Here is a 19,612-nt window from a genome sequence, read left to right on the forward strand (position 1 = left end):
GGCCGCAGGAACTTTGCGCGCTGCCCCAGCTGCGTGCGTTCAAGGTGCCTTTGATGTGTGCAGCAGCTTCTGGAAAGCGGGCTGCAGCTTTTCCCACCCGCCAGCCCTCCCTCTCCCCACCCTTCCCCTCCCACTTCAGCCGCCACTTCAGCCCGCACACGCGATTTGTTTGAAGGGGAGGGGAAGGGAGGGGAGGGGAGGGGGGGGGGGGAAGAGGGAGAGGAAAAAAAAAAAAAAAAAAAAAAAAAGTGATGAAATGAACAAGAAGTGGTGAAATTACCCAAGCGACTTTTCTCAAAGAGAGAGAGCAAAGCGGCGAGAGGAGCGGCGGCGAGCCCCGAGCAGCCCGCCCGGCACCGGAGCCCCCCGGGGGGGCTGCGTGCTCGGGGGGCTGTGAGAGCGGCTCCGCAGCGAGATGCGAAAAGCCTCAGCTGTTTGCCTCGCCATGCCGGCTTCCCACTAGAATGCCAAGCCTTGCACAGGATGAAAACAGGTTCGTTTCCATTTCTGCTGGGAAATGTTGCGCTCCCCACCGCCACCACCTTGCTGTTGGAGATGCCGGAGAAGATCTTCATGATGAAGCAGAGCCCTCTGCTGCTGCGAGCCCTCCGCTCTTCTTCGGAGATGTTGAGACAGAGATAAATCTTTTATGCAGCTGTCTTTTCATAGCTGTGGCGGTTGCCGTACAATCTGCACTTGATTGCAGCTAAAATATTCTTTTTAAGATCCGTTTCACAAATAAACACAGATGGGAGAAGTGGGAGAGGGAAAGCTGTACTGAAGTAGTAATGGTGGATTGATCTTCCTTCTTTCCCCCCCCCCTTCAGTGTCCTCCCCCCCAAATGAGAGCCTTTTCTGAACAAAAATGCTCTGTTTCAGTTTAAAGCAGGAAAAATTTGGGGGACTGTTCGGATGGGGCTTTGGAGGGAGACTTCCATCAGTGGTGCTTGCCTTACTTTCCTGAATGTCCGTGGCTATCAAGCCCATCAGCCTCTGTCTTGCCTTCACCCTGTCTTAAAATCTCTCTTGTTTCTTCTAACACCTTGCAGGTCATTCCTCCAGAATGCCAGAGGAAAGTTCGCCAAAGCGGAGTCCTCAAAACATCCCATACAAAGACCTGCCCCACATCATCAACGCTGACGGGCAGCATCTCTTCTGCAGGTACTGGAAGCCAGCAACAGCTGCCAGGTGAGCACTTCCAAGCAAATGCCCTTTTTGACTATCAGTAAATAAGACTCTCTTCATGTGATTATTATTTTTAGCTTGGCTGGCATGCCAGGGCTGTGTGCGTAGAGCTTCACAGAGCTGCTGAGAAGAGATGCCTCTCATCTGAGAGAGCTCCTACTGTGATGATTGTATTCCCCAAACCTTTACTCCCTCAAGTTTGCCTTACAGATGTGAACCAGAGTTACTTGAGCACAGCTGGCTTGGTTTGCAGTTTCAGTATGCTACCGGGTGGCACACGCAGGTGGCTGGTGCCTACCAGCAATGAACAAGTGTCTCCAAACTAATAGCACAGGCAATCAGGGAGGGATGAGATGATGGCTTACTGATGTCTACTCTTGTTAATTTTCTTACTGTCAACAAATAAAACAGCAGCATCTGACTTCAGTTTGAACAGTAATAGCACAAATCTCAGAGCAACAGGCAGGATTTGGTTTGACTACACTGCTTCTTGACTGCTTTTTTTTTTTTTTAATTTATGGTTAATGAATGATTTAAGGACCTCTCACTGGAAACTGTCTGTGATTTCAAAACTAAACTCAGTAATAAACATAGACAAGAAATGAGATAGAGAAATGTAAATAATGTCTTTTTTCATAATTTACATAATCCCCTTACTGTAATGTCTTTCTGTGCTTATTATGTGCTGATTGTGGTCTGCTATAGAAAGCTATCTGTGTTTTTCCCATAGTTATTTATGATTGTTCCTCTTTCTGTCAGTATCTGCTGTAAGATTCTGGCTTGATGTGTGTTTTACTACCACTAGTTGTACAGGTAGCTACTTTATAAAAGTCTGGATGTTGTTTTATTGTTTTCTTTTAGTTCAGGCCAACAGGAAAAGCTATGTTGATCTTTTTAAATTTAAGTTTAAACAACTAATAAACAGTTGCAGGAAAAGTGGTTCAAGCTCAAAAGGAGTCCCACCTTTTCCTTGACCACCCAGTAAGTCAGACAACTTGTGCCCACCAACCGAAGGGGCAACACGAGTGGCTTACAGACAGGTGGTGGCGAGCACCTAAGCAGTGTACGCTGCCACCTTGTCCCCAGGGAGCAACACTGTGCAGCCACCCCCCTGTAGCTCTGTTGCACTTCTTGGGCTCTAGGACATGGGACTTGGCTTAAGATCACCAGGTCCACGATGCATTTTATAGTAACCTCTAATCACTGCCTTTCAGAAACAGAGAGGAAAGTTTTTGGCACTGGTGTTTTACATATCCTTTGCACCAGCCTGAAGATTTCCTCTACTAGAGAGGGAAAAAAAAAAAAAAAAAAAAAAAGCTATCAAAACAAGCTTCTACTGTGAAATCAGGCTGTCTCATATTGTAATGCTAATTAATCATTAACTGCCCACAATGTTCTTCACCCAGTAGTGGAATTACTTTCTCTTTTCATGTTTAATTTCTTAGCAAATTAGTAGTGAGTGGAGGGGTCTTTGATCAAGAAATGAAAGGCTGATAAAGAACTGAGAGTTAAAACTTGGTGTCTAAGTCCTCTGGGTAGTTATTTTTTTTACGGCTCTGTGCACCAAGCAGTTAATTGAGAGAGCCTGCCCTAGTTTTGTAACAACAAAAGTAGATGGGATCAGTGTTGCTCATTTACAAGTGGTTCCTAAGTGCATGTATGTGTGTGTGTCTGTGTGTGTTTGTGTGTTTGTGTTTAAGGAGGAGGCGTGCTGTTTATTATTAGCTCTTTTGGCATTGTTATGTACGAGAGAGATTGGAAGTGACTGAGCAGCAAGTTAGTGCCTGGATTCTACAGTCAAGAATGCTCCCGAAGTGCTTTGATAGGCAAACCAAAAATACATTTTTTCCCTCTCACTTTTGAGAAGCAGCTCAGCTTTTTTCTGCTTCATATGTAGAAGCTTGGCAACTTTCATCTAATTTTAAATGTTCAGCAAAAATGATCTATATATATGTAGAGGGAGAGAGAGACACCTCAGGGGACTTTTACTGGCCTGTTACAATTATTCTATTTCAAATACTGAAGGTAATTCTTTCAATCTTCTAACTCAATTGTTGATTCGGGTTGAAATCTTAACACTAATGAATGATGCTATAGCAGTCAAACGGTGGGATCTTGCATTGATCCATTATGCATCTAGTCCCAGCCAGGGCTGCAGAAATACCTTTTCTCTGCAGATGCCCAAAGGTTATCATTGACTTGGCTTCAATTAGAACAGAACTTACCATCCTTGATCCACCCCCCGGGGAGAAAAAAAACGGGATATCTGCCAAAGGAAAAATTAAAAAGTAGCACTAGCCTGGGGTTGAAGAGCAAACAATGGCTAGATGCTCTCTGAGAGTGGGGCCAGCCAGCAGACATTGCCCTTCAGAGCTGGTGCTTCTCTTTTATCTCCTCAAACGGGCACACAAAGGTGGATAAAAGCTGTGCCGGACTAACGTGCTGTAGCATTAAAGGGAAAAAAAAAAAAAAAAAAAAAAGGTTTGTCAGGAAGATGGGAAATTTTGTAAGGCTCTTTTGCTTCACGGGCACAAATATCCAGGCTCTGATCCTGCGTGGTGTTGATCCGACTGATCAGCCCGTGCTGGTGCACATATGGATGCTTTGTTGTAAGTGCCACCGAGGCCAAGGTTGTGGTGTGTGTGAAAGGCACCTATTGTGAGTTCCTCAGCAGGGTCTGCTTTGTTTCAGAGGGGGATTTAGGTGATTACTTCGCAGGAAGCTGACACACAAAGGCACTCAGATGTCACAGTGATTAGATGGGGTAGATAGAGTAGATATTAATGGGACTAAGGAAGGGGAGCGACAGTGTTTTTGCTTCTTTTTGGGGTGGGAAGTCACTCCCAAGAGGAGAGCCACGGACAGGGTGTCTTGTACTGCTTGCTGGCGGCAATGCAGGTGCAGCTTCCCTGGCCAGCAGCCCTGCAAGCTACCCTTCTTGTTGGGCCAGTTTCAGCCGAAAATGTAATTAAGTGGTCATGCTGAATGCGGCCGGGAGGAATATGTGGTTATGTTCTGGTGTAGTTTTCTTCAGTTGTGCCAAGAGCAAGGTTTGTGGAGCATGACAGAAGGTAACTGGTGCTCACTGGTGAGGCAGAGCTTAGGGTCTGGGGAGGCAGAAAGTTTTCAGGACCGTGTAATGCTGTTTGGAGGAACTAAATCGGTGGTACCAAAACAGGCTGATCTCATGCCTGTGGCGTGTCCCGGTAGCTGAGGAAATCCTACTTAATGGAAACACGTTTTTGTGTAAACAAAAACAACAGCTCCATGCAAGGTTAAAACCCCTGCCACCACCCTGAGCCATCTGAGTCAAAACATGAGGTAAGAGGAGGTGAGGAATTAAGAACCGCGCTCTGTTCCCAGCTCTCAGACAAAGCTGCTAAGAATAGAGGTGGGATGAGGAAGGGGAAGGAAAGTCAGGAGAAGTCAAGATATTTCCTTTGAGGCCCCAGAAGGGCTTGGAGATGACCTTCTTTTCCTCTCTGCTCTGTATCGTCGTAGCCTTGTCTGGATGCTTCAGCTGAATCGCTGCCTAGATAAGTATAAACAGTTTGTGCTGGGGCACTTTCAGCCCCTCTGTGTGACCTCAAATAAACCCTGTGAGATTTGTTGACCCAGCTTAGTTTTTGAAAGGTGCTGATAGCCTGCAGCCACCGTTGACTTCAAGCAGAGACAGTGATTCTCAGCGCTCGCCCTATAAATAAGCATAAACCAGTTGCTCTAGGTTGGATGCTCAATGCTTGAGGTGCTCGCAGTTAGAAGATATCCTCAATATCCAGACATCCTCGTATCTGAGCTTCCTCATCAGTCAAACAGAAATCATTATCTGGCTAGTTAGCACGATGCTTGTGTGCCTCCTCACCTAGGGGTCTCCGAGTGCACTTAGATGATTGCTGGCAATTGAAGTACACTGCCCGAGGAGGCTGCCTGAAGCTGAGACACATGTGCGGGCCACATATGTTTTCCTGGCTGATTGTTAATGTACAGTGAAATGGTGTGGCTCAACCTTAGACATTGTGGCCATGGTTTAGGTGGATAGAGTGCAATTGTCGGAGTAAACACTGTATTTGTTGGAGTTCTCTCAGTTCTAAACATGCGAAGTGTGATTAAAAACACAAAATGAAACAAACAAAAACCACCCTCTTTTCTATCTGCTTTTTTTTTTTTTTTTCTTCTCAGAAATGCCTGTCATTCTTTCGACTTGCTAGCAATAAAAGAGCAAGCCAATAAGGAGAAAATATATTTCTCTCTTCCCGAAGGACTTTGCAGAAGTGCCTGTGGTACAGAAATACAAACTGCCTTTATATCTGAACTGGCCCTTAAATTGTGAATATTGCTTGCTGATTTTGGCACCTCGTTATCAGCATTTCCATGGCATTTCCAGAAGAACAGCACTGCTCCCAGCGTGAGCAGATGACAAGGCTGAATTTGACTTTCAGACCCTTCCAAAATGACTAAAGAAATAAATAAACTGGAGTGAAGTCAAAGGAAAGGAAACGGAGTCACTAATTGTAACGTCTCTAATTATACTGTGCTAGTCTCTTGAAATACTTGCGGGAATTTCTAATTCAGTGCCACTCTGGAAGAACACTTTTGTTTGTGCTAATGAGGTCAACTTCAAACTAATGCATAAGGGCCAAATTTGTGTGGTGCAAAGTGACTGATGTCAGCATCGTCTATCGTAGGATGAATCGAGCTCTCTGTGTGTCTGATCACATCATACACAGTGCTCAGGGGAAATAAGAGCTTTTTGCTTAACGATTATCATTGTCGAACCAACATTCCAGGCTTTTTGTGCTATATTGCTATCGCCTGAGTTTCTAAAGCCTCCCTTTTCCAATTCATCAGCTGTATGTGTTCCTTAAATTCTTATGTTCTTTTTGCTCTATATGACTGTCTTATTCAGTGTGAATGGGGGCAAGCTTTCATGATTTCTTGTCCATTTCCAGGGGGTGGGCAAATTAATAAACCAGCTTCGCCTAAGAGGGACGCTTTGACAGGTAGGAGCGCAGCTCTGGTTCTTGCTGTGGGTGCTTCCAGCAGCTTTTCTTAATAGAATAGTTTTTTTTCAGTCCCTACAGGAATATCTGACAGAAGCAAATCTGCTTTTGTTTTTTTTTTTTCCACGGAATCCAAGGAAAAAGGCAAATAGCAAAGAGAATAACAGTGGTTATTAAACTGCCACTTTTAGTCATTGCACTGTTAGGATCAGTTTCTAAGCACAAATGTGCAACTTCCTGCAGGACAGTGCAACTACACGCATGCTGGTGTGTGGGAACAAGGTGACTTTAGGAGTTCCTTGTGGTGAATCTCTAAAATTTCATTAAAATGTCATCCTGGTCCTGACACGACAATTTTGGTTCTCTCTGCCACTAACCTGATGAATCCTTGGAAACTGTGCTATCCAACACAGTCAATGTCAGATGTAGAGGTAGAAGAAAAGAACAAAAACGATCTTGAGATTGTGCTGAGAACCTAAGTTTCTGCTCATTATTCTGCCAGACACTGAAGGCTGAGCAAATGTTGCTCCTCTGGTGCAAGTAATTAAATTCATTTAAATTGGATTACGAGTGTGGTGATCAGTACTGGCTTTGTACTATGACCCAATAGATGCCCTACCTGTCCCTCCAGGTCTCTAGCCCGAGCAGGCCAGGCCCTGCACTGACTCTCCGCTTAGCCTCTGTTGCATAAATTTCCTTCATGGCATCAAACTGGGAGCGCTTTAAGCCAGTTAAGTTTTAAGGGTGGTGCCAAAGTTGAACTTGACAAACTCATCAACTCTATCAGGCTTCCAGATGCAAGAGCCCATGAAATACATAGTTTTAGATGAAGTAATACAAGCAGTTGCACACAGTTCCTTGCCTCAATTTCTTCAGTACTCTTGAACATCCCTTGGGAACACAAAAGAGCTTTTCTAGATCATCACAAACACATCTACAAGAGTTGGCTGGTAGAGATGTATTGGCTAGAAGAGGGTATTTTTCTAGATGCCAGTTGCAGAGGATTTGGCCTGTGTCTCCTTGGAAGTTCCCCTCAAGCTGCTGTGCCTTTGTGCTTTTCAGAGCCAGCATCTGATCTTTTTGTTCTTCTAGGGAAATTGCATTGTTCTAAGAGCTGTCCCTGCAGACACATTTGGCTGAGTTGCCTTCCTAGGTCCAGGCATCCCATTGTCCTAATGTGCTTTCACTTGAATGGAGCCATTAGTGTTTAACAACCTTCCATTGTCGCTTATCCAAAAGATGTGACAAAACTCTGACAGCAAATGGCTGATTCTCCTTACCCTAAAGTATCCAAAGAAATACTGTTCCATCCTACTCATAGATTCCTTAAATTACGTTTAGGCTGATCCCTTGCCCCATCACAACCCAGAGTTACACCCTTGACTATACCCATACATCCCTGCCCCTACTCTGCCAGCACCACTGCTGTGACACTCTATCAGTATGGTTTATTAACCTACAGGGCGGAAATTACCAGCACCAGGGTAAATTTTCTGATGATATCAATACCTCAAGTAAAACCATACTTCAAGAGTACTTACACTGGAATGACAGAGACTCCCCTTCTGAGTAATAGGCACTTGCTCTCCAGTCAGGATCTGTCTTCATTTCTGTGTGGCATACCCTCACTTGATGGTGGGAGCGAGACTCTGAATCCTCTGAATCTGAAAGTGATGGCAAAGGCAGATTGCTGGACCTAGAAAATTTAGTATCAGAAAACAGAATACAGAAGTCAACGAGGAGCAGAGAACAGGCAAAAAACACGATCAAGACTCTCAATTGCCAATGGCACAATGACCATAAATTTAAATAATTGGACTCTTAATTTCTCTGTGCTTTTGTTTCCTCATCTAAAATTGGGTATAGTCATACAGGTTAATGATGTAAGCAAGGTGACAGATTGGTGCTAGAGAGAGTAGATTATTCATTGAGGTTTGGTGGTTGAAGAGTGATTGATGTTTGAAGAGAGATTTAAAAAGTCTACTAAGTGATGCATTAGTTGTTCTCGGCTTTTCAGCTACAAGTAAATTGCCTCAGCAGCAATCCACTAAAAAAAAGACAAGTGAGGGGAAAAAAAAAAAAAAAAAAAAAAAAAAAAAAAAGGAACAAAATATTGACAACTGGTCTAGAGCCAGCCATTCAGTTGTAATAAGGTAGTGATCATTTGCTGCAATACTGTGTATAGATGGGCAAGGAGAAAATGCACAAACTACTATAGAGTTAATAAACAAGAAAGATTACTGAGCTTTTTCAGCCACATATGTGTTCTATGCTAAAAAGAGTTTGCTCTGTATTTTTTGTCTCTTCCTTGTTCAAGCTTGAAGACTGCAGAGTGAGGGAAAAAAAAATAAACCTTTGGCCCTTTATAGAGCAGAAAGTTGGTTAAATTTTCTCTAAGTGACAGCAGGTTAGCTAGTTCACCAGCCAGAAAGACGGGTTTATTTTTATTATTCTTCAACATATTTTTTACTTTTCTTATTCAAAACAATCTCAGCGAGGTTTCAAATTCACTTGTCAAAATCCAGAAATCTGCAGTAGCTTAATTTGCTGGGCTAAACGAGTGAGGAGTGATGAGGAAGCAGTAAGTAATTAAATTGTGTTGGAGATAACATCTAGCTGACTTAATGGTTAAGCTTTTTCTTCTTTTTCTTTTCTTTTTTTTTTTTTTTTTTAGTTTTGTGTGAGAGCTAGTCTACAATACTTGGAGTAATAAAAACTGTGTTCTGAGCAGCACGAGCAGCATTCATAATCTCATTTTATTAAAAGGATAGTCAAGGGTCAGCCTTCAGTCATCATCTGTCCCTCTCCAAATGGTTTTAGCGAGGAGCACCAAGCATCTAAAACCAGGTTGACCTGAAAATGCACACATCATCTTTCTGACATGATTAGCTGCCCACAGGTTCATTAGGACAGAAAGCTTTTTTAAAATTGTTGATCTCCTTCCAGGTTCACCATGTTGTTGGGCATGTAGCACAGGACTGGAGCTCAGGGAAAGCATGGGAACACCTTGGCTCTGCTGCTGAGTTCTCACTGACTGCTGTAGGGTCAGGTTTTGACACACAGTGTGCCCATCCCTGCTCTGGCATGCTGTGTTGCTGTGAGCAAGGCTTTTCACCTCTTGTGCTCGGTTTACGTGGCACTTGGTAGGCAGGGTCGGCCCTTGCTTGGGGCAGGGTTGCAGGCGAGAGGACCTCTGGAGGGTCCCGTTCAACACTGCGTTACGTGGCTCTACAACAGGCATAGCTGCACCCTTTGTAAAGAATTCTGGGTTTTATGAATGAGGAGTATTGTACAAAAGCCAGCTGTTGTTATTATTTATGCTGTTTATTTACTGGTCACATTTCTCTGAGCTGAGGGATGGAAAAAAAAAAACAGTCAGCAGATTCACTTTGTTTATATTCATTTTCACTTTCTGTGTTTGGAGAATGTTAATTTGCTAAACACTACTCCTTCCCCTAAAGCCCCTAGTTTTCCTCAGCCTGTAGAAACATTGCATCACTCCTAGGCATTAGTATCCATTTCTCTTTTGTAAGCACCATGTAAGGGTTCTGACCTCCAAAGCTTTGCTTCTTGGTCTGTGCATTTTCCTGATGCTTTAGGAGAGGTGATCCCATCACTCAGCACACCTAAACATAACATCAAGTCTTGTTTGAGTTTTGTTAAATCCCAAAGGTTTTCAGATATGCCCCTTATTTTCCTGCCCTCCCCAGCTACATGGGCAGTTGGAGAACCCACCTGAACAGAGCTGAGGTCTCCCTCCTTTGCCATGACCCCACATGCAAAAGCTTGACCCTCACCTGAGACCCTGTGTCTCTCACGCCTGTGGTGATGCACCTGATAAAGCTCTGCCTGGTCCTGCTGCAGGCTGCAGCAGATGCACGCCTTGTGATCCCACAAATGGTGGCTTGGAATTTGGCAGAAGGGAAGCTTAGGAGAGAAGACAGAGCACCTTCCCTGTTGCTCTCTCCCCCATCACCTCTGGCTCTTCCTTTGCCAGCAATCCAGAGGAGATGGAGCCAGACTAGCAGTGTTGGGTTAATAATTCTAGTGTTAACAGTGTTTGGTCTTGGTATTGTTGAGGCTTTCAAGAAATGGTCCCAAATACGTGGTACTTTTCTGTTTCTGGTGAAGCCATCCACAGAAAACAGAGCGTTCCCACAGCAGAATAACAGCTTGTGGTTTAAATAAATGTTGTTATTTCTGCTTTGCTGTAGGTGTACATGTATGTTTTGGTTCAGTGACTGCCAGATACTGTAAATGAGTATTGATTTCCTTTTCTATTTTAAGCTTTTCTGCAGAAAAGGCATCCCACATGCCTTTAGCTTTCTTTGCCTCTACCTAAAGCGATTGCAGCCAATGATATATCTGACTAAATACCTCTTAATTTCAGTGTTATCAGTCATCCTTATTTCAGCAGTTGCACCCCAAGTTGTCCAGGTCCTCCTTCAACTTCTGGAGTTTAAAGCTATTACATCTGGCTACTTTTTGAGAGCAAATCAGCAAGACAATATTTAGATCTGGTGGCAAGCAGTTCCTTATCTACATTGGTGTGGCAGCCCTCCCTGCCATAGGGACACTGCCTGGGAGCTGGAAACGAAAGAGCATTTCAGAAAACAAACCTAACATAACTAAATTCTTTGGACAAACATGTTAGCTCAGTATGACCAAGAAATAACACAGACCTGAATTTAGCAACTGTAGGCAGAAGTTTCTTTCCGTTTGTTAGCTTGTAAATCATCCGTAGGTAAACCATTGCACCTCAACTGTGTTTCAAATTTACATTGGTTCGAGGCATGAATAAATGTTTCAGCTTTTAAAGCACATGTTCCAGCAATCACTCCCTTCGCAGGATTACTGTGTGTCACGTTTAGCTGTTTACTTTCAACTTTCTTTCATACCTCAGGTCTACGGCAAATGTGGAATACTAAATTAATTGGAACATGCTCAAAGCCTTGGCAAACGCTTTGCCTGTGACATTGCTAATTTCCCAGAGGAATAGTTCCTGATATTGATTTTGACAGAGCCTGTAAAACCTCTCTCTGCAAAGGTTCTTCTCATAGCTTGGCAGGGCTGGAGTGCAGCTCTGGGATGTGCTGAGAGAGGATTATTCATTGGAAATTAATGTGCTTAATCTCAAAGTATGCTAAAATATATGTAACTGCTTTCTGATTAAGAAATCAATCCTTGAGTTTCTGTCTCTGAGTTTATGGGCTAATCCCATGCTGACTTTTGGAAAATCACACAGAAAACAGCTGGTTATTTGGAGACTCATGTTATCTCTGACATCCAAACTGGAATTTTGTAAGTGTGCAGGAAGTAATCAAGAGCTCCTGAGCACGTTATGGTGGTATTGCCTGGTACAAGCCATGCTATCAGGTCTAAGCATTTCAGGGAACTGAAGTTTTACATTTTGCTTTAGACCATGGCCACACGTGGGATTTGTACAGTCAGGGCTTTATTAGAAAGTAATAAAAGCATGCTGTCTCAGGGTCACAGGACAGCTACAGTGTCATCGCCTTTCTCGCTCCCTACTTATTCACAGATCTCTTCAAAGCTAGTGGAAGATTTACCCAAGTAAGCCCAAAATGCCCAATCAAAGTACTTTGGTTGTGCAGTCTTTGTTACAAGAAGTGGCTTGGAAACACTCTGATCCTTTTGTGCCAAGTGTACTCTTTTCTGTTTCTTCCCTGTACAGGTGCCAGTGTAATGACCTGAATCCTTCCTCTAATAACTGTTTCATTATTATTTGTCATGAGTTTTCTGCTCCATCCACTCCCTGAAATAACAGTTTGAGACGAGAGACGATTAGAGCTATGGCTAGAGTCTAAGATATGGATGATCCCATTTTTAAGAGCCATTGATTCTGTGGGGAGACTGGCAATGAAGAGCCCCTTGCTCACATGAACCCAGGTTCAGACCACAAATGATGTCCAACTCCTGGCTCAACCAGAAGCCCTCACCTTGATACACAAATACTGCAATCTAACCCTATCTCCTGTGCTTACGTAAAAAGGTGAGATTAAATTGTCAAAATGGGGCTTGGTTGTAACATCAAGAACATTCTTGCATGGCCTGAATTGATGCCTTAATTAAGCACACCTTCCCTTCTAGAAAGCCTGCTTTGTCTTTCCGGGTTGAGTTGGATGTGTCAAGCTACAAGCTCAGAGCATCAGTAAGGAGCGACTTGCACTGCCACTGGAACTGTTGGACCAGTGCTTTGGATATGCCCCAACTCTAAGTGAGCTCAGTAACAAAGAACAGTTTTTACACAGCTACTCTGAGCCAGTCATACCTTTATACGGAAAAATCTTTTTGTTCAGTGAACAAGTTTAGTGCTCAAGTGGTGAGTGGAGCTGAGTTTAAGCAGTAGCAAGTGCGCAGTAGAAGTCTTCTGGCCTTTAATTGCAGCTCTTGTGCTTTGGAAGGACAGTCTGCTTAATTACACAAGCCTTTCTTTTTCCAAGGGTTCATATCACCCAGCAGTGCCTGCATTTTGATTTCAACAAGAAACTGCCACAAGACTGGATAAACTGTAATTTTTGTCCCTTTGCAAATCAGTAGAGGCTCGGTGCAAGCCCAGGAAAGAGGAGGGGGAGACCTGCAAGAACTGTTCTTGTTCTTACTTTCCATTTCTGTTTCCTCGTCAAGAATCATGGTCCTACAGCCATCTGCAGTGGCTTTGCTTCCCAGTGAAAATTAGTTTGAAAATTAGCAACAAGTCTTTTATTTTTCCTGATTTCCAGGTGGATTTATGTCAGAAACTCTTTTGCTTCTTTGAATATTCCCCACCCACACCTTAAAAGTTATCTATATATTTTGAGTGTGATTTCAGATTGACTTGAATTTTGCAGCTGATGTCTCCACTTTGAATAATGCTTTGCAGAGTCTTCTGAGCAAGACACCGAATACTTTGTGCATTCATCCTTGTAGCTCCCCTTGGAAGATATGACCTCCATTTTATCTCCCCTGTACACAAGGACGTGCATGGAGCTGCCCTTTGCACTGCAGACGGGCTGAAGCAGAGCGAAGTACAGCACTGGGCTGTCTGATCCCAGCCTTTCTCCCAGCCAGGCCCAGCAGCAGTTGTGCCAGGGCTCACCTCAAGTGATCCCTGCCTCAGTCATGTGAGCGATGCCTACACTTGTCTCTTTGGAAATAGAAGGCCTAATTCATCTTTCAAGGATTCCTGCACTCTGTAGAAGGGCAGCAGCAGGAGGAAAGCGCAGCTCCAGACCAGAGTGCTTGCCTGTCTCACACATTCAGAGCAGCGGGTCTGCCAGGAACAATCCCATCTCTGATATCAAAGTGGGGGAGTGTCCCCCTGAGGCAATCCCCATAAACCTAGGATCCATTCACTTCGGTTTTATTCAAAAAGGGGTGGGAAGATCCTGCCTATGAATTTCAAATTACACACCACACACTTCACCTCTGATCTCAGCCTTGTGTACCCTAAAATACTACTTCAAAGCTTCCTTGAAACAGAATGCAGCTGGTCAGAAATGTTAACTTTGCAGAGATCTGTCCGGAGCTATGCAGTTGCAAGGTTCAGATAATTCCTTCCCACCTCTCCTGAAGTTTCCTTCATCTCTTTTCCCTATATTAGACCATTCATGAGTTATTTGCGGCGGGGGCGTGCTTTTCAAGGAGCTACAATAAATCAGCATAAGCTGTTTCTCCACATTGTTTTGTGCTGGCTCTGGCTAGATCCTGTTGAGCCTTTTGTTTTGAAATATGTCTGTACTGCCCGGTTCTGTCTCTTCTCTCTTGATTTATGGTATCTACACTTTCTGGTCTTTGTTGAATAGCCATGGTACTTCTCCTGGAGGTCATGGCAGTTCTCAAATCTCCTCCTAACCCCATTGTTGTGATTTTGAACTGCATTGTGAGCCTGGCTTGCAGACATGCATGTGAACAGCTGCTGAAGGCAAGAGCGTTGCTCACGGAAGCAGGCACAGATGTTAAGACTGAGCCCTAAGTCTCCATGATGTTAAGCAGTAGGATGCTGCCCAAACTAACAGCAGCACCTCTGGGCAGGCTTGAATGGGAACTCCCAAGCCTGGGTAAATGGGGGAAAGGGAGGAGGTAGTTTGCTGGAGGGGTCTATTTTTAAATTGTCTGTTTAGGATCTGAACTGGAGTGAAGCCACTGATTCTACTAGACTAAGACAAAGTACATCAAACAGAAATGTGCAGAATCCTAAATCCCCACAAGCCCTATAAAATCAAGCAGAAACGTTGTAGTGCAACCACAGCACACAGTCCTTCAACACAGCCTCCGGCACTTGGAGGTGTTTCACAGGCTGAACTGCTACAGTCTTGAGCTACTGCTTGCCTCAGTCTGTCTGGAAGAGGCAAAGGTTCCTCCAAATTTAGATCCCGGGGAGGTATCTGTGCTGATCACAGATGGCTTTTGAAGATCTCCAAAGAGGGAGACTCCAGTCATGCTACAATGTCTGTGGTATTTAGAGAAGGTCAATGTGGGCTTGACTCCAGACTATTGCTATTCTGACTTACTTTTTTTTTTTTTTTTTTTTTCTTGAGGTGGGAAAAGTAGCAGTAGAACTGCTAGTGTAAGGTAACATCATTAAACTCCAATGACAGCTGAAAAGAGGTGACTGCCCAGATTATGGACCTATGTAGGCCAGCAGAGCAAAGGCTAAGAATGTGTTTCTCTAAAAAGTTGAGCAAAAGAGCAAGCAAAGCACTTGAGCTTAATGAAACATGCCTCCTTGAAACATGGGCTGGAATTAGGAGCAAGGTCATTGCCTCTTGTGCCTTCAGAGGGACATAACTCAGCAAGTTTCCTGGAGACAGAAGAACAGCAAGAAGGGACACACCTGACTCCAACATAAATTTTCCTGTCTAACCAGAGTCACCAGCCTGAATATTTGGCTAACTGCGTAGGTCACAAGTGTGCACAATGTGAGAGAAACTCCCATAACTTTTTGTAACCCCTGCCCACTGCCAAGTTCTGCCAGGGTCTCGTAGGTCAGCAGATCACCTCAGGGAAGAAAATAACAAAATAAAAAAATAAATAAAAAAGTGCAAAAGCTGACTCAAATGACAGAGACTTCAGGTCTACACCCAAAGCAAGAGGCTCTAGAGACCTCCAGAGGAGAGATGACCCATGTCTTTTCCAGCGAACAAAATTCATTCTTCATTACATGTTCTTGGAAATGATTAGCTGGAAGTTTCCAAGAAAGAGGTCATCTTTAACTGAATACCAAGGGTAGAAAATTGGAATTACGGTTAAATACTGACAAAATTGCAATCTGCTGAGTGCATAATTCTATTATAGGGACGGAAAAGGAAAGGATTTATATATATATAAATCTTCATAATCAGTGAGGACTACTAACCCAGCTAACACAAGTGTGCATACCTATAATAGATTTTCTTGACAATATCCTGTAGAAGCAAAATCAACATAAACAACACTAAATTTTTAATAACTTTAAAAGGTTTGTGATCAACTATTCTGTCCCTTGTCCAAAAATGTCACCAGTGAAATGTTTTTGATAAATAAGTGTTCATTGTTCGCCATATTTCTAAGAGTCAGGCTGATACTGGCTACAAGGGAGCTAATAAATCAGTTGGAACAAGACAACCAAACCTAATGCTCACTTTCAGTAAGCCAGTGATTTTCTGGCAGCCTCACCGACTCAGAGCTTTCCTATCAGTTAATTAAAAAAAAAAAATACTTTAGGAATTTGGTGTCAAGTATTCAAAACTGCAAATATCAGATGTTCTTTGTTAGAGTTGATCTGGTTCTAGCAAAAACATACATAATATCTAATGAATGCATGGTTGCCTTACATAGAATAACATGGTATTAGGTTAGGTTGTGAGGGCCTGGTTCAGGAAATCACTTCCGCATGTGACTAAATCAGTCCTAACTCAGAACAGCATTTATAAATCCTTTTTTTAAAGTTCAATCTTGTACGTTTTAAGTCCCACTGACTTTCATGAGTCGAAGGGAGTTTCCTGAGGTTAAGAAAGTACTTAAATATTGTTCTGAAGAGGGATGTTTTGGAATGGGGTGGAAAAGATTGAATTTTTTGTATATGCAGTCACAGGAAGCTTGTCTTCATTTCTTTGGTCTAGTCTCAGTGTTCTGGGTTATTTTCTGGCAATAAAGGAGCATTCATGGGGTCCCACAGAAATGTTTCGGTACCCAGAGGACACGATGTTAAGATCATAGCATCCTGCTCGCAACCTTCCACATCTAGTTTGACTTCCACACAATTTTTGTGGCCCTGTCTCAACCAGGAATAATCAAGAACATGTGTCTTGCACCCTAGAACATGTGTCTTGCACCTTGCCCTTCCAGAGAAGGGCGACGAAGCTGGTGAGGGGCCTGGAGAACAAGTCCTACGAGGAGCGGCTGAGGGAGCTGGGCTTGTTCAGCCTGGAGAAGAGGAGGCTCAGGAGCGACCTTATCGCTCTCTATAGGTACCTCAAGGGAGGCTGTAGCGAGGTGGGGGTTGGTTTGTTCTCCCACGTGCCTGGTGACAGGACGAGGGGGAATGGGCTTAAGTTGAGCCAGGGGAGTTTTAGGTTAGATGTTAGGAAGAACTTCTTCACTGAAAGGGTTGTGAGGCATTGGAACAGGCTGCCCAGGGAAGTGGTGGAGTCACCATCCCTGGAAGTCTTCAAAAGACATTTAGATGTAGAGCTTAGGGATATGGTTTAGTGGAGGACTGGTTAGTGTTAGGTCAGAGGTTGGACTCAATGATCTTGAGGTCTCTTCCAACCTAGAAATTCTGTGATTCTGTGATTCTAGCAGGACCCCAGCCCTGAGTTTTGTTCATGGCCCGCAGACGCCATAGCACATCAGCTGTCTGAGTTTTGTTTTAAGTTTTGTTTTCTCTGTTGAGCCCTGCTTTAAGAGAGCTCTCACTCAGTTGTGTAAGCTCTGTGCCACCATTTGTTTTTCCCTCAATTCTTCTTCTGCAATTGACTGTGGAATTACATCTATAAACATTCGTACTGTTGCAACAGGGCTAAGCAGAGGTGGCAACGTGCCCAGCAGTAAAGGTGGGATCCACTACAACTGGTTCTGCTCTTGCACCTATGCCTGAATCCCTGCCCTGCAAGGGCTGCTCCCCACGCAAGAAGGCAAATATTGGATGGTGTGTGCTAACAGTGATAAATTCACAAGAATCGAAAGCAGCTTAAAGCTTAGATCAGCTGATGACCTCTCTGAGAAGCAGGATGGAAAAACAATGCATTCCTCTGATGCTGCTCACACCGCCTTTCTTTATGCCATAGCCTGAGCTCTACCACTCCTAATTTCTACTTTTCTTCCTGGTGCAGCAAAGTGTATCTGCATCTGTCCTGCACACAGGGCACCTCTGGGTGCTGCTTGCTCAGTAAGGAGCTGCTGCAGCACAGGAGGACTAACAGCAATCATGGATAACTGGCCCAGTGGAGATGTGGGAGCAGGGGCTGGTCTCTGGTATACACCATTACCCCCTGATGGCAAATCAATAAACACAGCCCGTAATTGAACTGACTGGTAAAAAAAAGACAAATATTGTCCTGCCCACTTGTTCTGCTAAGTAACCACATCTGTTTGCCAAGCTGTGCAGTACCAGGAGACAGAAACCTGCAGGTTTCCTCCTCCTGAGCTAGGAGGAGGAGGCTATGGGAAGGGCAGGGATCTGTGAAAAAGGTTGCTTTTGCAAACAGTCAATAAAGCTGGTTTCATTTAATATCCATAATTGCTACTCTACTGGTTGCTTACTGCAACACAAATGCTTACTCATGCTCCAGGTTACACCTTGGCTTTGTGTGAAGACACACCTGTGGAGTGTGGGGAAATTGTGCTCTTGTGTGATCAGGTGCACACTAGGTGCTTTCATGAGCAGAATTCAAAACAATGTTTTGGCAGCATTTTGAGATATTTAGGAATTCAGTTCCCTCAGCCAAAGCCAGCAGGAGCATCCAAAGATGTGTCAGGTGGCCCTGCCTGCGGTTAGAGATGAATTCATGGGTTCAGGCACAGGTCAGTCTTTACAAGAATCACAGAGTGTGAACGATGTTTTCTACCTGAGATGTGTGTGTTTGCAAGGATTTCACTGGTGAAATTGCAAGAGCTGGAGGTGAAGAAATTTCTCCCTGGGATCAATTTGATACAAGACCAATACACAAGCCTTGCTTAAACAAAACTTACAAAGGCAATGCAGTCACAAAAACAAAACAAACAACAACAACAAAGCCACACCACACCTTAAAACCTGCTGGGTTTCTATATTAATTTTAAACGACTCGCAGAAACACCTCTGCTGAAAGCAATCTCTGATATTTCATGTTTCTTTCTTCCCAGCCATTGCAAAAGGAAGGAGCACACTGCGATTCAAGAGCAGGGGTGTCTGCAAAAATGTTTACATACAGTAAAGAACTGCTGTCAGTCAAACTAATCACTCGCTGTATTTCCATGCCAGCTTGCCAGTGAAAATATGTGCACCACGTATTTGTTATACTGCCTTCAGGTATTCTCTGCCAAATCTAGACTTGTTTTGCAATGGAAAATGGAAGATTAGGGGAAAGAGCTAAATCCTACAATCCTGGCTCTGATGATGCTCAGACTAACTTCAGTTTTCCAGGTCACTGTGTAAAATGCATGACCCCTGTGCACAGAGACCCTGAAGCTGGCCCCAGAGACCTGTGTAGAAGTAACCTGGGTTTTAGTCAGTACATCTCCTACTTTTCATTACACACCAGCAAAACAAGCTATGTCTGTGTGGACATAACAGTTTGGAAATTTCACTCCACATTTATGACACCACGTTTTCATACGATAAAACCTTTAAAAGCACCTAAGTCATCTTGACAGCTTCTGCCATTAGGGATCTTAAGGCACAAGCAATCTCGGGAATTTTATTCAGTATTTTGCTCAATTCTGTAATGCCTGACATTTTTCATGCTGGAATGAGAGGAGAGGTTGCAGGAACACCTTGCTGCTTTGAGGAATGGAGTTCTTTCTTTTCTCACAGAAGATGAGGGGGCTGAGCATCTTAGCAGGATGCTGTCAGGCGAAGTCGTGGTGCTGCAGCAGTGTGAATGAGAGCAAAATTAGGGCTTTGCTGTCAGGGTGATGAAATAGCAGAAAGCATTCCCTGGCAGAGTTCTCTTCACCAGCTTCCCATTAGGTTTCATTCACTTGATGCATTTCAGTGCATATATTCAAATCATATTTCTCTGAGAAATGAAGGGCCATATGCACTCAGCCAAGCTGCACCTTACTCCCTGTGCCTAGTCAGCAGAAAAAAAAGGTAGATCCTGTAAAGAGTAACAGGGGGCTTAAATAAAACCCTGAGGAGAAAAGCTGCCAAGAGCCAGGTTGCAGGAGCTACACAGCAAAGACACTCAGCCTGACTGATTCTGTTGGATGTCAAAATGATGGGTATATAAGAATCTTCTCTC

At 43.7% G+C, this 19,612-nt stretch overlaps 1 protein-coding gene across 1 annotated transcript in view; it reads left to right on the forward strand.

The window, feature by feature from the left end:
• Positions 1 to 213: 213 nt before the first annotated feature.
• The window catches only part of MGLL (monoglyceride lipase), a 63,890-nt gene continuing 44,491 nt past the window's right edge, over positions 214 to 19,612 (forward strand). Inside the window, exons 1-2 of the mRNA XM_032194333.1 lie at positions 214 to 493; positions 1,050 to 1,188. Coding sequence (XP_032050224.1) covers positions 484 to 493; positions 1,050 to 1,188 — 149 coding nt within the window. The 5' untranslated portion in view covers positions 214 to 483. The remainder of the gene's footprint in view (positions 494 to 1,049; positions 1,189 to 19,612) is intronic.

The sequence above is a fragment of the Aythya fuligula genome, chromosome 10 (genome assembly GCF_009819795.1).
Source record: "Aythya fuligula isolate bAytFul2 chromosome 10, bAytFul2.pri, whole genome shotgun sequence".
In the NCBI taxonomy this organism is placed as follows: Eukaryota; Metazoa; Chordata; class Aves; order Anseriformes; family Anatidae; genus Aythya; species Aythya fuligula.